This window comes from Mesoplodon mirus (genome assembly GCF_964341445.2).
Source record: "Mesoplodon mirus genome assembly, chromosome: 2".
Taxonomy (NCBI): Eukaryota; Metazoa; Chordata; class Mammalia; order Artiodactyla; family Ziphiidae; genus Mesoplodon; species Mesoplodon mirus.
The window spans coordinates 31,765,061-31,786,594 of NC_138977.1; the positions used below are offsets into that span (position 1 = coordinate 31,765,061).

General features: G+C 38.0%; 1 protein-coding gene across 4 annotated transcripts in view; it reads right to left on the bottom strand.

Annotated features, from left to right (window-relative positions):
* Window positions 1-21,534, bottom strand: part of RXFP1 (relaxin family peptide receptor 1) — a gene marked incomplete at both ends in the record, with an annotated part of 100,728 nt that overhangs the window by 27,195 nt on the left and 51,999 nt on the right. For 2 of the 4 annotated variants that reach the window (XM_082607735.1, XM_082607733.1), the window contains 7 exons: window positions 3,326-3,400; window positions 3,988-4,059; window positions 4,149-4,220; window positions 9,272-9,343; window positions 12,406-12,477; window positions 13,167-13,272; window positions 17,073-17,171. In XM_082607735.1, the coding sequence (XP_082463861.1) occupies window positions 3,326-3,400; window positions 3,988-4,059; window positions 4,149-4,220; window positions 9,272-9,343; window positions 12,406-12,477; window positions 13,167-13,272; window positions 17,073-17,171 (568 nt within the window). Of the gene's footprint in view, window positions 1-3,325; window positions 3,401-3,987; window positions 4,060-4,148; window positions 4,221-9,271; window positions 9,344-12,405; window positions 12,478-13,166; window positions 13,354-17,072; window positions 17,172-21,534 lie in introns of all 4 variants that reach the window. The other 2 variants (XM_082607732.1, XM_082607734.1) reach the window with 2 other exon arrangements.

Below are 21,534 nucleotides of genomic sequence, written 5' to 3' on the forward strand. Positions count from 1 at the left end.
CCAGAAGCCTTAACCCACTTTGCAACAGTGCAGGATCCTGGGCTGGAGAGGTTTATTTGCCCCTATTGCTGGAGTAGAGAGCTTTGGCTGATACCGCTCCTTTGGAAGCAGTGGATCTATGCACAGTCCCTGGCTGCAGGAAGATCTTCTGTCCCTCTCCCCATGGTGTAGAGTTTATGCTTCCTAAGAGGGACGAGTCTAGGGGAGAAGGTGGGGTTTGTGCCTGCATGCCACCAAAGACTCTGTCTGGTTTCCTTAATTACTCCCAGCTTTCTCCATGAGCTGGTGGAGGCCAGAGAAAAAGAGGCTGTTAGGAATAGCTGACTCCCTTGAGTGTGTGATTCCCAGTATTCCAAAGGGTTACACTAGCCCACACTTAACCTTTACAGGTTTATTAAAATTTTAGCAGTTTTCTTTGTACCTGCTCTATGAGGGTCAACTCTTCACCTTGTGCTCTGCCAAAGGTGAAATACTGTATATGTCCCGTCTCTCTTGGTCACTCCTTAGAATCCAGTTTACCTGCTTGCCTTATGACTGACAGGCTGGAGAAAATTAAGACTGTGTAGATTGTAAAGTTCTTTCTCATTGGTAGAGTGGGAGCAATATTGTCTTGAGGCTGTCTACAGCTTCAGCACAGCACTGTTGGAATTGAATTGTCATATATAATAGGCATCCTTCAGTGACTTTTTCTTTATACTTCATATTATGATCTTGAAATTGTGCCATGTCGATTGAAGCAGGGCAGGTGCATTCATCTTTATTGCATCTGTGTGTGTATCCCACCTTATTTGTCCATCCTTTCCATGGCTTCCAGGACCTTGCTCCATAATGCATCCTCACTGTTTTTCATGTTTACAAATTCTTTACATTAGCTTCTTCTGCCTATATATAAACTTGCTTTGTCTCATCCCCAGATAAAAGTTTACTTTACCCTCTTGCTCTTTAGCTCATCTTTGGCTATTGCCCCATCTGTTCATATGCTTATTTATTAGTTATATTCCCTCCTTTTTGAATTTCACATCTTTTAGTGTGGTGTTTATAGTATTTTTTATTGCTTTGAAAGAACGATATTAAAGGTTTTAATCTGTAGTCTGTTGTATATCTTGCAAATATATTCTTCTGGGCTGTCATATCTCTTTTTGTTTTATTTGTATTTTTCTACTTAACCATAGTTAAACAAATGTTTGCCGACACATCCAACAGATTTTCTAGTTTATACTTTGTTAAATGAAAGTTCATGTGCAAGGTAAAGATATTGTAATTAATTTAAAGAAATGAATTCTTATAAAGCAAAACTTATTACTAGAATTAAAATTGGGACAACATTCACTCTCAGGGATGCATGTGGAGTGAGTTGTTTTGAATAGCTAAAATTTAAAGATTATAATTTTAGTAACAAAAATTTAAAAAGTCTACGTCTTTAGTTATAAATCCTAATCATTTTTTATTTTGATCTGAAATATACATTTGGCTACCTTTTTAAAAGCAAAGGAAAGATTTCTTATTGTATGGGCATAAAATCTCCCACATTCGCTTCTGGTCTCAATGCATGAATTTTTAATTTACTCATATAAATATTAATCAATTTTACTTCATTACTAAGTTTGGATCACTGTGCATGTAATAATCATTAATGAATTCTTTTGAGCTCAAATTTAATCACCACAAAGGATATTGCACTTAGTTTGCCCTTTCCTTGATGACTTAGTTCGTCATTACTGAGGATACTATACTGTCATATTAAGATGCCCTCTGGACTTACTAATGATTTGGGGGATGTTTCTCTTCCCCTAGATGGTTCCAAACTAGTGTGTTTTGAGTTACTCTGTCTGCTTTTTATCGCATGTCTTGCTCCTGCTTTATTATCAGGTTGCTAATTGTTACTTACTAAAATCAACGTTTCTAGCTGCCTCTCCTACTTTCAAGTTGGCTCTTCTAGTCTGTTGTGAGCTTAGAACTCCAACGACCAAACTTTTGGGAATTCCCTACAAGTAAAAGACAGAGGGAATTTTCATATATAGAGTATATGCAGGTTATTGACTGAACATTTAAATAAATATTTTGGATTTATTTCTTCATTTTTGCCTGTATTTTAAATAGACACATTTACTGGGTAATTGAGTTCTGCATAGGTAGAGTGATGCTAATTACCACAAACAAAACTACTGTGTGAAAAACTCTGTGGAACATATTCTGTTGTGATGAGACTTCAAAAATAAAGTCTAAGTATCATATTCTTATTACACAGAATTTGGCAATGAAACTAAAGTGGCTTAGTCTCTCTGTACCAAATGAACAGGTGAACAGACTGACAGGGGGAAGGGGTGATGTTATATAGATATCATAACATCCCTTCTGTCTTCCTTCTTCCTGCCTCCAAAGTATGTTTTGTTTTTAGGAGATGTTTTATTTTGGTAAGAGTTTAGAGGAGTTAGCTTAGATAATAAGGATGTTTAATAAGAAAATCATGCTAAAAATATTAACAACTGCCATTTGAAAAAACCTGACATCCGAAATGAAGTAGGCAAAACCAGAAAAGTTAGTTGTCTTCTGTAAGAAGAGATAGAGAGAACCCTCCTACACTGTTGGTGGGAATGTAAATTGGTGAAGCCACTATGGAGAACAGTAGGGAGGTTCCTTAAAAATCTAAAAATAGAACTACCATATGATCTAGGAATCCACCTCCTGGGCATATATCTGGAGAAAACTCTAATTTGAAAATATACATGCGCCCCAATGTTCATAGCAGCACTATTTACAATAGCAAAGAGATGGAAGCAACCTAAATATTCATCAACAGAGGAATAGATAAAGAAGATGTGGTACATATATACAATGGAATATTACTCAGTCATAAAAAGAATGAAATAATGTCATTTGCAGCAACATGGATGAACCTGGAGATTATCACACTAAGTGAAGTAAGTCAGAAAGCAACAAATACCATATGATATCACTTATATGTGGAATCTACAAAAACGATACAAATGAACTTATTTACAAAACAGAAAGAGACTCACAGACATAGAAAACAAACTATGGTTACCAAAGGGGAAAGGGGGGGAGGGATAAATTAAGAGTTTGGGATTGACATATACACACTACTATATATGAAATAGATAACTAATAAGAACCTACTGTATAGCACAGAGAACTCTACTCAATACTCTGTAATGACCTATATGGGAAAAGAATCTAAAAAGAGTGGATGTATGTATATGTATAAGTGAATCAGTTTGTTGTACACCTGAAGCTAACACAACAGTGTAAGTCAACTACTATATTTCAATAAACATTTTAAAGAAGAGGAGATATAGCAACTTACAGCCAGTGCAGCCTGGGCATGTGCTGACAAAGAGGTTTGTCAGGCAAGCGGGTAAGGACGTTGTTCATCAGTGCTCTGAAAAAGAGAAACAAAAAGGAGTCTCATTTTTCTGTTTCTTTTCTCAACTGAAGTCAAACGTGGTTTTATCATTATTCTTATGAAGCCGTGAACATCTACTAAGTTGTCGTTGTCTTCTCACTCAAATTTTTTTCTGTAAGTCTTGATATATTTAAGTGCTTGTTAGTAATAAAATTAGACAAACGGTAGCCATCATATGGAGGAAGCAGTAACATCAGCAACTGAAGAAAAGTCCTGTGCCCTTCAGTAGTGGATACTGAAAAGGAGGTGATTTTAAACAAACGTATTTTTCTTTACCAAGATTAATATAGGATAGTACTGGTGTGCTTAAGAATATTTCAATAAAACATGGCAGTGGGACTGTGTTCAGTTTTGATGGGCTGACATTCTAGAAAATGGAAGATCTTATAAAACTGTTACAACTACAAAATAGCCTCATAGGATATGACTAGGAGATGGTTTTTAGTTGAAAATTCCCTTTTAGCGTTTTAATTCCAAATGTCGTGCTGTTAAACCCAAAGCAGTCATTTTTATTCATGCCTTTTCCTTCAGTTGAAATATTTGCATAAATTTTTAGTACTTACAGGAGAATAAGAGAATTTAGTCCATAAAATGTTAGTGGGGAAATTCGACTGAGATGATTCTCTTCAATTATCCTGCCAGCCAGAAGAAAAAAATGGGTTCATTTACATATTTTTCGAACATAAAGACTAGTACTATAAAATGCCACATAAATTAAACATACAGCCACTCTAGTCTGTGGAGATCTTCAAAAACACCCGGCTTCAAGAAGGTTATTCTGTTATGACTGAGATACCTGAAAAAAGAGAAATAACTACAGTAAATTTGATACCTTCTTGATATCTTATAACAAGCAAAGGAAGAACAATAATTGTCCATCTTAAATTTTCTTATATGTTGTTCTCATCAGGCCATTTCCCTGCCTTCGGAGCCCTGAAAGTTCTTTATCACTTACCTTTTCACGTCTAGTTTTTTTCCCAATAATCAACCAACCATCAGCCAATCCCTCACTCACTCTGTCTATTCATTTATTCATCAAATTGTTTTGAGCCCCTAAGCTACGGCATCGTGCTAGGTGTGGAATCACTTTCTCTGAGGGGCTTTGCATCTAGTAGAAGACAGCATGTGAGCAGGTAGTTATTGCAGCAGCAGAGGGAAAAGAACAAGAAATACAGTTCCTCTGACTTTTCAGCGGAGGAGGTGCCAGCCTCTGCTGGGACTGGGGAAGCAGAGCTTGGAGGGGAGAGGGGACAGGGAGTGTTAAAGAAAGAGGTCTCTATTCCTGCCCTGCAAATAGGTTCATCTGTGCCATTTTTCTAGATGCCACATATATGCGTTTATACGATATTTATTTTTCTCTTTCTGACTTACTTCACTCTGTATGACAGTCTCTAGGTCCATCCACGTCTCTGCAAATGGCACAATTTCGTTCCTTTTTATGGTTGAGTAATATTCCATTGTATATTTGTGCCACATCTTATCTTATTTGCAAAGCATAAATAGAGACATGGACGTAGAGAATAAACGTATGGACACCAAGGGGGAAAGGAGGGCATGGGATGAACTGGGAGATTGGGATTGACATATACACATTATACTGTGTATAAAATAGATAACTAATGAGAACCTACTGTAGGGCACAGGGACCTCTACTCCGTGCTCTGTGGTGACCTAAATGGGAAGGAAATCCAAAAGAGAGGGGCTGTATGTATACGTATAGCTGATTCACTTTGCTATACAGCAGAAACTAAGACAACATTGTAAAGCAACTATATTCCAATGAACATTAATTACAAAAAAAGAAAAGAAAAAGAAAGGAGGCTCAGTTGAGAAGAGCCTTGGATGAGGTGTATCATTCACAAAGCAAAGCGTGGGTGGGAGTGATTCCAGGCAGAGGAAATGGCTTATGCAAAGGTGAGAGGTGTGATGGTGACAAGGTGGGGGGTCAGGTGAAGAGGCTGTGAGGGGATGCGGGAGATGCCCCTGGAGGCAGGCATGGACCTGCTCTGGAGAAAAGACACTGAATTCCTTGCTGGAGAGTCAGACCCATTGTACTTTGACCCGACTTTACTTCTCACTCTTCTGCAGAGTGAACCAACTCTTCCTTCTGTTATACTGATCTCTTACATGTTTATTTCTTTGTTTTCTTCCAAAAGCAAACAAAAGCTTTTTAACAACTTTCAAAATCACCTCCCTTCTTTTATAGAGGCCTTATTTATTTTTAAAAAAATTTATTTATTTATTTATTTATTCGTTGCTGCGTGCAGGTTTTCTCTAGTTGTGGTGAGCGCAGGCTACTCTTCGTTGCGGTGCACGGGCTTCTCATTGCGGTGGCTCCTCTTGTTGCGGAGCATGGGCTCTAGGCATGCGGGTTTCAGTAGTTGTGGCTGGCAGGCTCAGTAGTTGTGGCACATGGGCTCAGTAGTTGTGGCACACGTGCTTAGTTGCTTTGCGGCATGTGGGATCTTCCTGGACCAGTGTTCGAACTCGTGTCCCCTGAATTGGCAGGCAGATTCTTAACTACTGCACCACCAGGGAATCCCCGGCCTTAGAGTCTTTATGTGGCCTTTTTTCTTTTTTTTTCTGAAGAAAACTTTTGGACACAAACACAACCACACACAGCCCAACAGAAGCTGGTAAAGAAAGGGAAATATTTGGAAAACTCTAATTCCACTTAACTTTGTCCTTTTGGTTTGGTAAAGTGGAGGTGAGACTCTCAAAATACCTAAGGTTAACAATGGTAGCAAAAGTATTGGACTCAAATGTGTGCAAAATTCCTTTCCTTCCGTTTTGTCTTAAAATGGCAGAGAAATTGTCTTGCATGTTTATTTTTGTCTCAGTTTCTCTAAAGCAGCAACTCACGGCTCTGAATCTGCTGTCAGACAGTTTGGTTCCTGGCTTTGCTACTTGTTAATAGTGTGACCTGAAACAAACAGCAACTTCAGAAATCCTCAGTTTCCCCAACTCTAAAACGGAAATAACACCAGTACCTAATTCACTGGGCTGTTGAACATTTGAGCCAGGCATGTCAGGAACACTTGGTGCATATTAGTAGAATGAGGTCTCTGTTCAACCTCCCACTTCAACTTCTTTCCTGTTCTTTTTCCTCATTGACTATGATCCTCATGCAAGTATTTGTTCAAATTCCTCTTCCCCTGATACACGGACCACACTGATTTCTCTTTTTGCTACTCTGACAGATCTTAGAGCTGACATCTTGTAAAATCTGTCCTTCTAGGAATCTTCCCTTCCCCATCAGATTTGACTTTTCTTGGGGGTAGCAAAGAATAAGGCCCCATATTAGAGCCACTTCCTTCCCTTGCAAGCCTGGAGCCCCAGTTGGGCACAGGAAGATGTTAAGAATCTCTTCAACACTTGCCCTGAACACCTCAGGGTTTCCCTTAAGAGCCACTAGAAATCCTCTAGAAAGGTACTTGATCCACCCCCCATGCCCTGTGCTGTCTGATTTGCCCCATCCGCTTCATTTTTCAGAGTCATCCTTCACTTCTTTGGATCCAAATTATCACTCCTTTTAGGGAATCATCTTAGCAGTTGTGGTCTGAACAATATAGGTTTAAGTCTTAGTTAAGTAAACTCCCTTGCCATTCTCTAGTTGCTGTGTGTACGTTGGCATTGTTTCCCCACCGTAGACTGTAAGCTTCCAGAGAGCGAGCGGGTGCCTCTCCCCGATGGAAGCACAGGGTTCTACCTGAAATACTGGGTCATAAGGAGCTGGAAGGCAGTAGGTCTGACTTGTCTTTCTATGCCCCACACGGTGTCTCGCTGAAGACCTTGCACACTGTGAGGGGTAATGAGTGTCTATGGATGAATGAAGAGCAGTATCTGATGTTTACCCATGAAAGACAAGAACCGTGTGACATTTTAACAGCCAGACAATATTCTCGTGCCAGGAAAAAACCAAGGAGCAGATGGAAGATGCTTAAGTTTACTCTCCAGGCTGTACTGTCTTTCAAGAGCCTCCTGCACATCCATTGAACCTTAAACCAAGCAGATGTTGCTCAGCAAGTTTTGAATAGATTTGTGAGAGGCTGTAGAGAAAGGCAGGCAGAAGCATATGAGGAGGAGCCCAGTATTGACTTTGAGTAATTTGCTAAGACACGAAAGAGCAGTGAAGGGATAGATGCAGCTACAGGGGTTACTGTTAAGACTTTGGGTCCCCGGTGACCTTCTCTGCTAGTAAACAATTAGGTGGCCTTCTTGACTCAACCCCAAACTCTGATACAACCAGTGAGGAATCTGACCAGAAACAGTTTTTTGGGTTAAGGAGTAAAAACTGGGGTAGGATAGAAGGCAAGGGGCCAGAAATAGAAATACAGGGAGTTGTTTATTAATGTGATTTTTTGGGTTATATTTCCATTCAATAACTTCTAGGTGGTAAGTTTCAGCTGCCTGGTAAAATGCAGCTGAAATGGAATGGAACTTTGAGAAAGACTATTTTAAAAAGCTTAGCTCTTAACCACAATGAGATACTACTTCACACCCATAAGGATGGCTGTTATCAAAAACAACCCAACACAAAACAACAACAAAAATCCCAGAAAATAGCAAGAGTTGTTGAGGATGTGGAAGAATTGGAATGCTGTGCGTTGCTGATGAGAATGTAAAGTGGTGCAGATGCTGTGGAAAACAGTATGGTGGGTCCTCAGAAAATCAAATGTAGAACTACCATATGACCCAGCAATTCCACTTCTGGGCGTACACCCAAAAGAATGGAAAGCAAAGACTCAAATATTTGTACACCAACGTTCATAGCAGCATTATTCACAATAGCCGAAAGGTGGAAACGACCTAAATGTCCATCCATCAAGGAATGAATATAGAAAATGTGGTGTATTTTATATATATATATATATATATATATATATATATACACACACACACACACACACACACACACACACAATGGACTATTATTCAGTCTTAAGAAGGAAGGAAATTCCAATATATGTTACAACATGCCTGAAACTTGAAGGTATTATGCTAAGTTTAAGACATGATGAAAAAGGTCTCACACTAAAGGGAAAATATTACCTGATTCCACTTCTGTGAGGTCCCCTAGAGTAGTCAGATTCATAGAGACAGAAAGTACCATGGTGGGTGCCAGGGGCTGGGAGGGGCTGTGGGGAGTTAGTGTGTTTAGTGGGTGTGGAGTCTTAGTTGGGAAGGTGAATAGTTCTGGAGATGGACAGTTGTACGACAGTGTGAATGTTCTGAACGCCACTGAACGAAACCCTTAAAAAGGATTAAAATGACAAATTTGTTATATATGTTTTACCATAATTTTAAAAAAAGCTTTGTTCTTTTAAACTTATAATGCTTTATGTATTTGTAAAAGAATTAGTGGGAAAAGAGTAACTGGAGAAGTCGTTGGGTTTTTTCCTTCATAAATTTTAATCATCACCAGGCTTTCTCATGTTGATAAAGTTCATTCAATCCTCATTCCCGTCACCACGGCTAATGTATATTGAGTTCCTACTATGTGCCCGGCACAGTGTGCCCAACTCTTCCCATGGATTTTCTCATTCGTTCCTTACAACAATCCTGAGGTAGGTACTGTTGTAGTTTGCATTTTACGGTAGAGGGAGCTGATGCTTAGAAAGGAAACTAAGTTCTCAAGTTCATACACCCAGTGAGTAGTGAGGTCAGGACTGGGACTGCAGCCCGTGTGACTCAGGGTCCCATGCCCTTGGCCCCAATGCTGTGCTGCACCGTCCACTGTCTGCTCGTCCCGTGGTCACTGTCGTGGGCGGGAGGGCCGTGTTGGGTGGGATGGGTCGGGCTGGCAGGCCACCACGGACGGGCAGACTAATTGGTGCTGGTACTTACAGTTTAGTAAGACTGTAGAGTCCTCGGAAAGCATAGACAGATACGGATCTAATCTTATTGTTTTGCAGGCACCTGTGAAAATGATTATTAAAAGGAAAACGTAAGGAAATGGAGTTTCAGTTTTGCAAGATGAAAAGAGTTCTGTGGATGGATGATGGTGATAGCCCTGCAAAGATGCGGGTGTATGTAAGGCCTCTGAACGTACACTAATGGTCAAGCCAGTACATTTTATGTTGTCCGTATTTTACCACAATATCTTGTGATAACCTATAATGGAAGAGAATGTCAAAAAAGAATACATATATTTATACATATATGTGTAACTGAATCACTGTGCTGTACACCTGAAACGAACACAACACTGTAAATCAACTATACTTCAATAAAAATTTTAAAAAAAATGAAAGAGGAAATGTCAAAAAATTCTTAAAAATTAAAAAAGATAAACATAACAAAATAATTTAGCAGAGCTGGGTATCATGTCATTTTGTTTCTTGATTAAGTTCACATATGATTAGGCTAGTTTTTATTTGGAACTTCCAGTTATAAAGGTAGACACATGAGAGCTAAAATTTAATGTTTGAATTTTTAGTGAGTGAAACTTCAGTTTTAGTGTATGGTAATGCACTCACTAATCAAACGAGCCTAGAAGCCTTTTAAAATTTTTAACACTTTTTGCTATAATTCTACAAACTTGACAGTATTCAACACAGTGTTGGCAAAACTACAAGGTTGTGACATTGTTAAGACCCCAAACCATATTCCATGTAAACCACAAACTGGCCAAGCAAACCAACTTGAATTGTATTAATTTGACACCTAAGTTTCACTCCAAAAATGGTTTGAGGAAACTTACCAAGAATATATATGACAAAAGAGAAAAACAGAAATAGAAAGAATCAGGTCGACTGAGAAGATCGACAATATTCCAGAATGTAGAGGGTGAGACAAGTTTTAGGGGAAGCATACATTGGTATCTTATTTTTAGCCTGAAAGAGTCCCCAAACTTCCGAAACCAGAAGTATAATTTTTGCTAAAAGAAAATTTCCAGGAACAAGAAGTAAAAACAGTAACACTTGGTTTTCATATTAAAAAACAAACAACAAAAAAGGATCAGGTCTAGAAGAAGATAAATTAGCTTGGAAGGCCAAGGAAGTATGCTGGCTGCGGAGTTCACTGAGGTCATGATGGAGGTTGGACCTGGAGTTAACAGGAGGTCAAAGGAAACAGAACCTGGAGCACAAGCTGTTGCATCCCACACACCCATTTAAACTCTGCACATCTATGTACACTGGCCCCAGGTTGTGAACGAGGGCAAAAGTAAGGGCTTCAAGTCTTATTTCTTCTGCTGATGCAGGTCACCATTGTTCTTCAGGGTTTGCTGAGTTTATGTATAATTTTCACAGATTTTAGGAGTGATAAGGAATAAACCAGTATGAGCTAGCTCTCAGTTAATTAGAAATTTTGACTAAAGGAGAGTCCCTATTTCTCCAGCATGCAAGAAACCTAACTTTGATTGTAAAATGTTAAGTTTGTTATACACCTAACACTCTCACAGAACATGCTGTGGTCCAATCGTTTACTAGGCAATGCATCTTTCTCACTAATATACAGAAAAACTTTGACAAGTATTTGTTCATTTATTTCTAACTACTGTAATTTTCCAGTAAGCAATAGATTATATTGCCTGGAGGTGGAGCCAAAGTACATCTCTAATCACCAACTAGAACTTTTTTGGTAATTAGGGTATTTTGATCTATTACTTGGAACAAATTAGTTGTTCAAGAATCAATTCAATGTTCACTGTGTAAAATTGCTAAACTATTGAATCCTGATGTTTAGAGTTGAAGCCCCGACTCCTTTTAAACCATGTGGACATAAGGTGGCGCTACAGACCAGAAAAATTCTTCCTACTCCAGAAATCAGAAAATAAAGTAAGGAAGTATCCTCTTGATGTTTGTGTATCAGGTTTAATTTTGAAAAGTTCTTCTCGATTGATAAATGTCTAGAATACAGTTCTGAAAAGTCATTTTTATTAGAATTTAATTTTCTGATGTGAAATATTTTTCTGCAGGTAATCTGAGCTTTGAGAACATTTCATCAAACAAAGTGGATAAATTTTTCTTCTGATTCTGCTCTATCATTATTATCTTAAAGAAAAAGTACAGATAGATGATATCTGTATACCAGGGGTCTCTAGTGTAAAAACAAATCCCAAACCAGTGTAGGTGTGAAAATGAAACTGGGAATTCTGAGGCGTTTTCTAGATAGTGTGATTCAGGCACAGAATATTTAAACCCAACAGTTTAAGCCTATGACAATACGATTTAGCCACAAAGTTGACCTAAATAACAGTTAACCATCCCCTGGGCCATTATGGATTCTGTGAGTACATAGGTAATCTTAGACTGAAGAGAAGCTAGCATTTCAGATAAAACTAAACCAATGAGGCAGATGTGAAAATGGAATTAAGTCCCTAAAAAACATGCTTGGAGGTTTCAAACCACAAGGACTTTCTATCTTAGGTAAAGATTGAATTTGCAAACATATGGAAGAAAATTCTTCTCTACCTAATCTTTTTTATTTTTAAATATTTATTTATTTATTTGGCTGTGCCAGGTCTTAGTTGCAGCACAGGGGATCTTCGTTGCCACGTGCAGGATCTGTAGTTGTAGCATGTGGGATCTAATTCTCTGACCAGGGATCGAACCTGAGTCCCCTGCATTGGGAGCGTGGAGCCTTACCCACTGGACCAGCAGGGAAGTCCCTTCTCTATCTAATCTTGAGGGCAGCTCTGGTAAGGAGTCATTACATCTTTCTGTAAGATGGGCATTGAAATGCAGAGCGTAAAACCTCTTGAGTATCTTCACTTAGGGGGAGTGTGGTTGGAGGGTTCATAGCACACGTACTCTGGTTTCTTTGGGGATAGGTATCTGAGATTTTTCTAGGATAGCTTCTAGAATTACTCAGGAAAAAAAATGTTACCTGGTAGTCTCCAGCTAATGGCTAAATAATTCCCCAAAGAGGGATTAGACTTAAGCAGTGGTGCAGTGTTTGTCTCTGCAGAAGTGGGAAGAAACAGATATGCCAAAAATGTTAGTCAATTCAATACTAAGAATTAAAATTTTCCTTACAGCTTCTGAAGATCATGGTACTTCTTAAAGCCATCAGGAGGAAGTTTCCTTATTAAGTTCCACTTGAGTGACCTGAAATAAATGTAAATTTTGGTTCTTACTTAAAGGTTTTTTCTTTACTTTTAAAAACAATATGAATAATTATAAACTTTATTTACTTTAACACTAGCTTTCAGGAAACATTTTGCTTCATGATGTCACTCTTGTATTCATAATATCATTTAAAAATTTTTAAAGAGATTTTATTTGAGAGGTATTTTTATTTATTTATTTATTTTTTGCAGTACGCGGGCCTCTTACTGTTGTGGCCTCTCCCATTGTGGAGCACAGGCTCTGGACGTGCAGGCTCAGCGGCCATGGCTCACGGGCCCAGCCGCTCCGCAGCATGTGGGATCTTCCCGGACCTGGGCGCGAACCCGTGTCCCCTGCATCGGCAGGCGGACTCTCCACCACTGTGCCACCAGGGAAGCCCAGCACATACACTTGATTGTATCTTTTGTTTAGATAAAATGTGGCGATACTAAATACTTCATAAGATTGTTATGAGGGGCTAAATAAGTGAACATATAGAATAATTTAGAGTCAGATCTATCATGTAATAAATGCAAATAAATATCAGCAATCATTATAATTGACCAAGGAACAATGATATCATCTTAAGTGACAAGGCATTATTAATAATGACAATTACACCTGAATTATGATACAATTTTACAGGGGCTGTTCTGGCTGTCAGGATGAAGCCATTCTTTTCTACTTACATTAAAGTCACATTTGAAGAAACTGATGGAACAGCTCGTAAATTGGTCTCATCACAATCAAGCTCTAAACCTCGGCAAAGACATTGCACGGGCACAGAACCGACCACTGAATAAAGAGGAAGCAGTAAGGAATGGGGATGATGAGGGACCAGGAACAGGAGGGTAATGAAAAGAAAGAAACAAAAAGCTATAAGAAAATCATATACAAAAATGTGTCATGTCTTACGTAAGCAATTTATGCAAAGCTTTAAATTAAGGTTCCAAAGTTTTGCTTTTAACATTAAAATGATGTTAGAACTTGAAGATAAGGAAACATATACATTTACCAGCCCATGCATTTAAAAAAAAAAAAAAAGTAGCAGCCTGTCCCTCTCCATTTGTTGAAAAATGAATGACGTCATCTGCTCTTTCTTATCCTTGGAGAGCAGTTACGTCCTAGGGTGACAGGACAGGGTGTGATGGGTGTTAATGTCCATATTAAAGCTGCTGTTTAAGAATAAAGTATTAATAGTTTTAACGGAAGACGAAGCCCTTTTTAACTAGCAAGAAAGAGAACTCAACTCTGAACTATAGTGCCGGTAGATTTTTTTTTTTTTTTAATTCAGGAGTTCTTCAAAAGACTTCTTTTGGCTTATGTAGGGATGTAAGGATGCCTACAGCTTCACTTGAAGAAGTGAATATTTCTCATGCATAGCCATTCTGTTCTCACTGATGAGAGTTGGAAAGAGAGAGGAAATGGAATGTATGCCTTTGACTACCTTGTAGGGCTATAGCAGTAGTCCTAAAGATGTGACCTGATATTTCTAAAGTTTGTTAGAGACTTGCAGTGGTGTGTTCATATAGCTAAGCAACGAAATGGGATTATTATTCAGAGTAATAGACATCATCTGACTGCTGACTTGATGGGGAATGGACGATTCCTGGGAGCAATGAAGTGTGATCTTTTCAACGTTTACTTTGAAACTCTGCACTTGGAGCAGAGGTTACAGCCTCGAACATCTACAGGGGCAGGCAAAGCGGGTAGAGACTGCACCCAGGAGTCCCAGTGGGACAGCTTCTCCAAACTGTTGTCCTATATTTCGACAGGAACATCTGTGGCCAAGTCAACCAACTTCCTCAAAGAAGCCAGAAAGACAATGTTTTGTACTATATAATTACCTACTTAAAAATAATAATGCCTAGCTTAAAACATTTTAAATCATCATAGGACAAACAAAACTTCTTGTGAGAACTGTCTGTTTGCAGACTTTTAATCTATAACCTTTACAGTAAAGCTTCTGAAGAGTAGAATGTCATCGTCATGGTAAAGAAGGCACGCTGAGGCAAAGCTGGGGGATGACAGTGATGCACACGGTTGGCTCCAGCCTTGGAAATAGTCAGGTGTCTCTTTGCTCAGCTATGAGGCCACAGGTGTTTTCCCTCTCCTCCCAAATAACTCTGCAGACTCCCTACAGGATCCTGAGAGCTCACGATCGATCATAATTTAGGTTTTGTGTGTTCTGTAAACAGAGTCTGTGCCAAGAACTTTGAAACAGGTTTATGGTTGTAAGTGACCATTCTGGCGATGGAGCTCTGAAAACTGATTCTCTCTCTCTATCCTCTGCTAATGTGAATGTTGTGGGGAAGGGATGCACAGGGTTAGGATGGAACACGAGGGTCCTGAGAGGGACAGTATGAGAGGTAAAAATGGAGGGCGGTGAAGTTGGCATTAACCCAGTGTGTCCTTTCTATTATGCAGACTGAATTCAGGTAATCCATATATGCTGATTACAAGGTTACCTGTGATAGGGAAAAATGACACCTAAATATTCAACCAGGAAAGAAGGATGAAACAAATTGTCACTTATGTTTATAATATGGAAATCTGATTATGCTAAAATGCTACCTGAAAATATGATAAAAATGGATTGCATAGAAAATTTCAACTATGTTAAAATAAAAAAAGATGAGTAATGCACCAGCAAGTTAATGCTGGTAGCTTCTGAGTGGTGAAATTATGGCTGAGTAAACAATTCTTTCCAAATCTCCATACTTTCCAAATTCTTGAAATTTTAACTTTATTAATATATTGGCTAGTGATGGATATGTTTTCCATGATTTTGTTCTTGAGAGGTGACTTTGTAAATGTGAATTCCTCACATTCTTTCATCCAGTCCAAAAGTATTATAAGCCATTTTCAGTTAAATTTCCAATAAATCCTTATTATAATCTGATTTAAATAAAGCAGTACAAAAAATAATAAATCAGTACAATAGGAACCTTAATTTAAGTTTCACCCCTTAATTTTACATTACACCTCCCATTTCATTTTTACACTGCTTTTAAGCTTGAAAAAAGACATTGAATTATTAATTACATCCCTCCCCTATCTTTCTTGAAAACTTTATTTAAAATTATATATTTGTTCATTACTAAGAATTGATAAAACATCACCTTTGTATTTTTTGAAACTTTTTTTTTCGTGTAGCTGCTTTCCTCTTATGTAAGTATACTTAGGACACATTTCTCCCAGAGTTCATCATCAGGCAAAAATTTATTTCTCTTGCTAACTTGATCTGTTTTCCCCCTTTGTTTATTTTTGCTTTACAGACCAGACTATGAAAAAGTTATGTAGCCCATTATTTTCCATCTTTGACCTAATGTCTACAGAATTAAGAACTACGCAGTAACTTTTCTTAGTGAGGATTTCCTTATCTAATTTTTCTTCTCCATTCCTTTTCCCACTCACCATGGAATTTTTGTCTCTTATGTCATGTTAATGGGTTAAGTCTGTTCGTAGCCATATTTTTATTGTAAATTGCCTAACATCCTTTTGGGAATAATGTGAAATATAAAAAGACTAAATTAAAATTTAAGAAATGAAAAGAAAAAGATGTACAATAAAACAAGAAAATAAAAACTACATTTTGAGATCATATGGCTTAATCCATTAGTTTTTTGCCTTGTATTAGTAGTTAAATTATACCTGTTAACTTTTTCCTTTCCCAAAAGCTTTTAGCTCTTTAATGATAAAGCAATCTGATCTCCATATTTGACAAGAAGACAACATGAGGTTAAGACAGATTGCTGAGTGACCTGTGAGACTTACAGGAGGGATGTATACCCCCTTAAAGTGGGGACTGCTAGCAGTTTTTTTTAGTCTCTTTTGAGTAAGGAAGTCAAAAAATATTTAAAAAAATTTAAAAAGCTGTACTTTACAATTTGTGGTAGAACATAAAGGGAAAAATACAGTGAAGTATCCTTTTCCCCAACCCCTGCTTTTTAACCAAGGCTTGAAAAGCTAGGATTAAAATTACAACTTTAAGACACACATTTACATTTGAATAATTTATTAGAATAGACAACATTTATTTAAAAGGAATTATGTATATAGATCTTTCTGATCTTAAAAATTATAGTTTATCCTCAATGTTATACCCTCCTACAGACCCTTTCCAGGTTTTTTTTAAGTTTTCGGTATGTGACTAAAAGTAGCCGATTATAATTAATAAGGCTTTTTTGGTAGATGTAAGGTATGGCTTAGACTCCAGAAGCTTTCTCACTTACAAACGTTAAAATCCAAACAGCTTCTCTGCTCTTCTATTTTCAGTTTCCTTTATATCAGAGTTGCTCTTATATCAGAGTTTATAGTGATTGTGAAAAGGGGGCATGAAAAATAGCAACCCTGATGGACTGACATTAATTTTGTTCACAGCAATACCTGGTATGATTTATTACTGTTGCACTTATGATCCTTGAGTGATCTTAAAATAAAATCCTCAAATTAAGGCTGAGTGTCTACTAGAACATTATAATTTTGCAAATAGAAAACTATAAATTTTTAAAAATGTTGGATCCAACTTTTAAGAACATGGTGTCTTACTATGAACCTATAGACAAGGACCGTCAGTCCCTCTGATTACTTACAGCATTCAGATGTTTCTGCCACAAAAGGATACCAGGAAGTCATTTTGTAGTAATTGGCAAAGTATTTGTCAAGTTGCATAGACCATCCATTGTTGTCACCTAAAATAAAGATCACAGAGCAGAAAAGTTCAAGAACAGAAATATTCTGTTGTGCTGGGGAAAACAGGTCCTCTCTTTAAAATAATTTAATGACCTATATGAGAATAGAATCTTAAAAAAAGTGGATACAGGTATATGTATAACTGATTCACTTTGCTGTACAGCAGAAACTAACACAGCATTGTAAATCAACTCTACTCTGATAAAACTTAATTACAAAAATAATGAGTGATTGACAAACAGAGGAACGTCATCTGGGAGCTTGTCAGCAATGAGAATTTCTGGGCCCTTCACCTAGAGATCCTGATTTCATAGGCCTGAGATGGGTCCTGTAATCTCCATTTTTACCAGGCATTAGAGGTGATTCTTCAGCACATAGTGTTTGTTTGAACCACACTTCAACAAACAGAACTTAAAAAATTTTTTTTTTTAATTTTATATTGGAGTTTAGTAGATTAAGTGTTGTGTTAATTTCAGGTGTACAGCAAAGTGATTCAGTTATACGTATCCATATATCTATTATTTTTCAAATTCTAATTTGAAATTTAGTACTTTTGGTTATTACAGAGTATTGAGCAGAGTTCCTCGTGCTCTACAGTTGGTCCTTGTTGGTTATCTATTTTAAATATAGCAGTAACAAACAATACTTTAGATGTATTGAAACACAGCACACTGCTGTTAGCATCTTTATTATAAATCCCTCAATCTTCTTCAATCCTGTAAACTGACGTTGGAGATGGATGCATTAACATGGGAGATGGATGGCCATGATTGTTAAATAGAAAAAGAAAAAACATGACCAGCACAATCTCATTCTTTTTTTTTTTTTTTAATGCACTGTGGTATCACGGATCATGTTGAGTGATTATCCTCTTACATATTTTCTTACATATTTTCTCTTCTATATTTTCTGATTTTTTTTTTTTTTTTTTTTTTTTTTGGCGTTACGTGGGCCTCTCACTGTTGTGGCCTCTCCCGTTGCGGAGCACAGGCTCCGGACGCGCAGGCCCAGCGGCCATGGCTCACGGGCCCAGCCGCTCCGCGGCACGTGGGATCCTCCCGGACCGGGGCACGAACCCGCGCTCCCTGCACTGGCAGGCGGACTCTCAACCACTGCGCCACCAGGGAAGCCCTATATTTTCTGATTTTGATATTAGACTTATCATTTTTTAAATAAAGTGAAACAAAAAATAGTAAAACTCTTCATTTGGGGGGAAAATTTTTTTTTCTCCACAAGATTCCTCATGACCTTGCAGTTATTTTTGAACGAGACATGAGGCCAGTCAGGAGGTAGAATGGATGTGAATGGGGGTGCAGGAGCAGCTTCTCTCTATCATCTGCAGATGGTACCAGCCTTCATCCCACTGCAGGTTGGGGGTGGGTTTGAATGGGATCCTTTCCAGAGGTTCTAACATTTTTTCAGGATGCTGTTGGGACTCATAAACATATAAACAGGTGATAGAAATGATAAAAGTTTATCCTATTTCTTTAAGTTACTATTAAATCTGGCATCTGTTTTATAAGTTATTTCTGCCATGTATGTATAATTCAAACCTGAGATCGAGTCTAGAGAGTACAATTTTGTTTAGTTGTGTGCATTTGGTGAAATTGACAACCATATCCATGGTTTTAACCCTTATCAGAGGATTTCCAAATTATATTTCCAACTTGCACTTTATCTTGTGTAACATGGGATCAGTTCACTACAGGCACCTCAAACACAACATTCTCCGAAAGGAACACATTATCTGTCTCCATGTAAACTTGCTATTCCTCCTAAATTCTCTGGATTGGTGAATGGTCCCTACAATCTATCAAACTGCTCAAAACAGAAAAGTTGTTTTTTGGAATATGCTCATATCTGATTAAATATAATTTGTACAATTTTCCTCCATCTCCATGTTATTTTCTTATCTTTTCACGGCTCATTAACTCTTCCATGAAGATTACATTTGGGGAAGGAAAGATATTCTAACATAAGTGCTATGTATGCTTGTAAGAGTATACTTCCTATTAAAGTCCCACTAAAAACAAACTGGAAAGAAGATAGACTATTTAAACATTGTATTTATAGCAGTTTCCATCCTTTAGTATTACTTATTAGTTTTAAAACTTCTTTATTACAGAAGATTTCAAAATAAACACCAGTAGCAAAGTAGTATAATGATATCTCAAATATATTATTATATCTCAATGATATTATTATGATGTCTCAATGATATCATTATGATATCTCAGAGATGACTGATGGGCCTCAAGTTTACCAACTGCAGATGTCAGCCTGAGACTCCAGCTGAGTGCCAGTAACTGGGTGGACAAGAGAAGCACCCCAGAAACAGCAAATCTCAGCTTCTGAACACCCAGGAACCAGGTCAAGGTGCCTCTATGATTGTAAAGAAGGTGGCACCTTAGGCAGAGTAAGAGGAGGAAGGGAAGGAAATCTGAACGAATGGGCTTGTTCAGGCAAATAGAGACGGTAGCTTGTTGCGACTGTGGGATTTAGTGCATGTTTTCTTCCTCTGCATTCTATCTTCGGTTTAGAATGCTTTCTTGTTCTTCAGAAGCTGGTAACTTAGATCTATGTTGTCCAGACCCCAAGCAACTCAGGTTCTTGTTATAGAAAAGCTTCTACCAAAGGGACTCACTCCTGCGAGACTGGAAGTTTGTGGACACCAGTCTTGTGGGTACCTAGTGGAGGTGGGGCAGTTATCGTGGCCAGTCTCAGGTTCCAGCTTCCTGGGTGAGGAGCTGATGAGCAGTAGTAATGGGGCAGATGCTTGCAACTATGGTGGTGTTTCCCTCACCCCTGACTCTTGCTTCTATTGTCTTTATAATGATTCTATAAACACATTCTTCTCTGTATGAAATCTCTTTTTTCTTAAGCAAAAAAAAAAAAAAAAAAAAATCTAGAGTGGTTTCTCTTTCTTCCTTCCAGAAGGGATTGCAGATAACAGAATAATCTCAAGGATGGTAAGGTTGGGCTGTTTATCTGACCTGGATGGTTTTGAAGATAACGGTAGTCCTGTCACCATTACAAAATGGTACTTTCATAGTCTATGGCACACAGCAACCCAAAAAAGTTGTTTCAATGATCACTCTTGGCTTCCTGTGATTATGAGCCTCCTCGAAGGATAGACTCTGGCAAAGTGGATGCTATGGTAACTCATCAGAATGAAAATGGGAAATGTCAAGGGCTGTGGAATGAGATGACTATGGAGATGGCCCTGGAGAGATTAAGGAAAGAAAATGACAAGCTCAGGGTATGATGTCATCAGTTCAAGAAAATTCAGGGAACCAGGGAGCGGCCATGACTACCCTAAGATAACCTTTTATCTCTTGGGACCTCAGAACTCAGATAGAATCTGATCCAGTGGGTTGCTAAGTTTACAACATAAGCTGAATTCACATTTTGTCCTGCCTTTTAAGTGCACATTAGGACACTGATTTGGAAAGAGAGGGACCCTGCGAATTGTAATGGGACTTTTGAATGTGTTCAGTTGAATTTGCAAACCCTAAATCCTCATCCCACTGAGCCTTCCTGCCCAGCATAAATGGTTCCCTTCTCCTGTCTGACAAGGTTACTTTTTTGTTGGAGGCCTGCTAGTTACTTTACTTGACGAAAATAACTTGTCAACTCCCCTAGTAACTCTATTTCGTCATTATTGTGAACTCTACTTACAGATGGAAAAACGGATTCTGAGAACTTTAAGTGATTTGACTAAGAAACAGAATTATTAAAAATAACCAAAGAATTAAAATAATACCATTATTTTAATGTTTTCTTTTCTAGGTCCAAAGATGATTGAATCAGTTTATACTCCTCTTATAGAAATTCCAACTTTTATACGACATTGTCTTTAAATATTTAGCTGTTACTATCTGTTACCTATTTATTGTTCTATTGCCTGTTTCATTTCCATTCTTGAGGCGCTTACATCAGCATTGTGTGAATTATACAAAAAATTATTTAACAACCAGAAGTAGTTATTAACTGGAATTTAAGCCCATCATTATTATTATCCATGGATCAATGGAACTATTGTGAATCATTTGTAAAAAAAAAATTAAAAATAATTTTCATACTAATGTTATGAATTTTTATACATTTATAAACGTTACAGATGAAACACGTGGTAAGAGAAGTCTTTTGGCTCTGGGTATGTTGAGGCACTGATTACTTTTACAGACGAGTTTTTGTGTATCTACAGAGCGAGGGTGGAAATGTCTGAAGGACTCAACCCCGCAGGCTGCCAGGGCCTGGTTGGGGGAGGGGGAGAGAGCGCCCATGCTCACATTCGTGTCCTGACCCATCCTCCTGGACCTCAGAACACAGCGATGGGACTCAGGTGAGGTGCTGCATTGC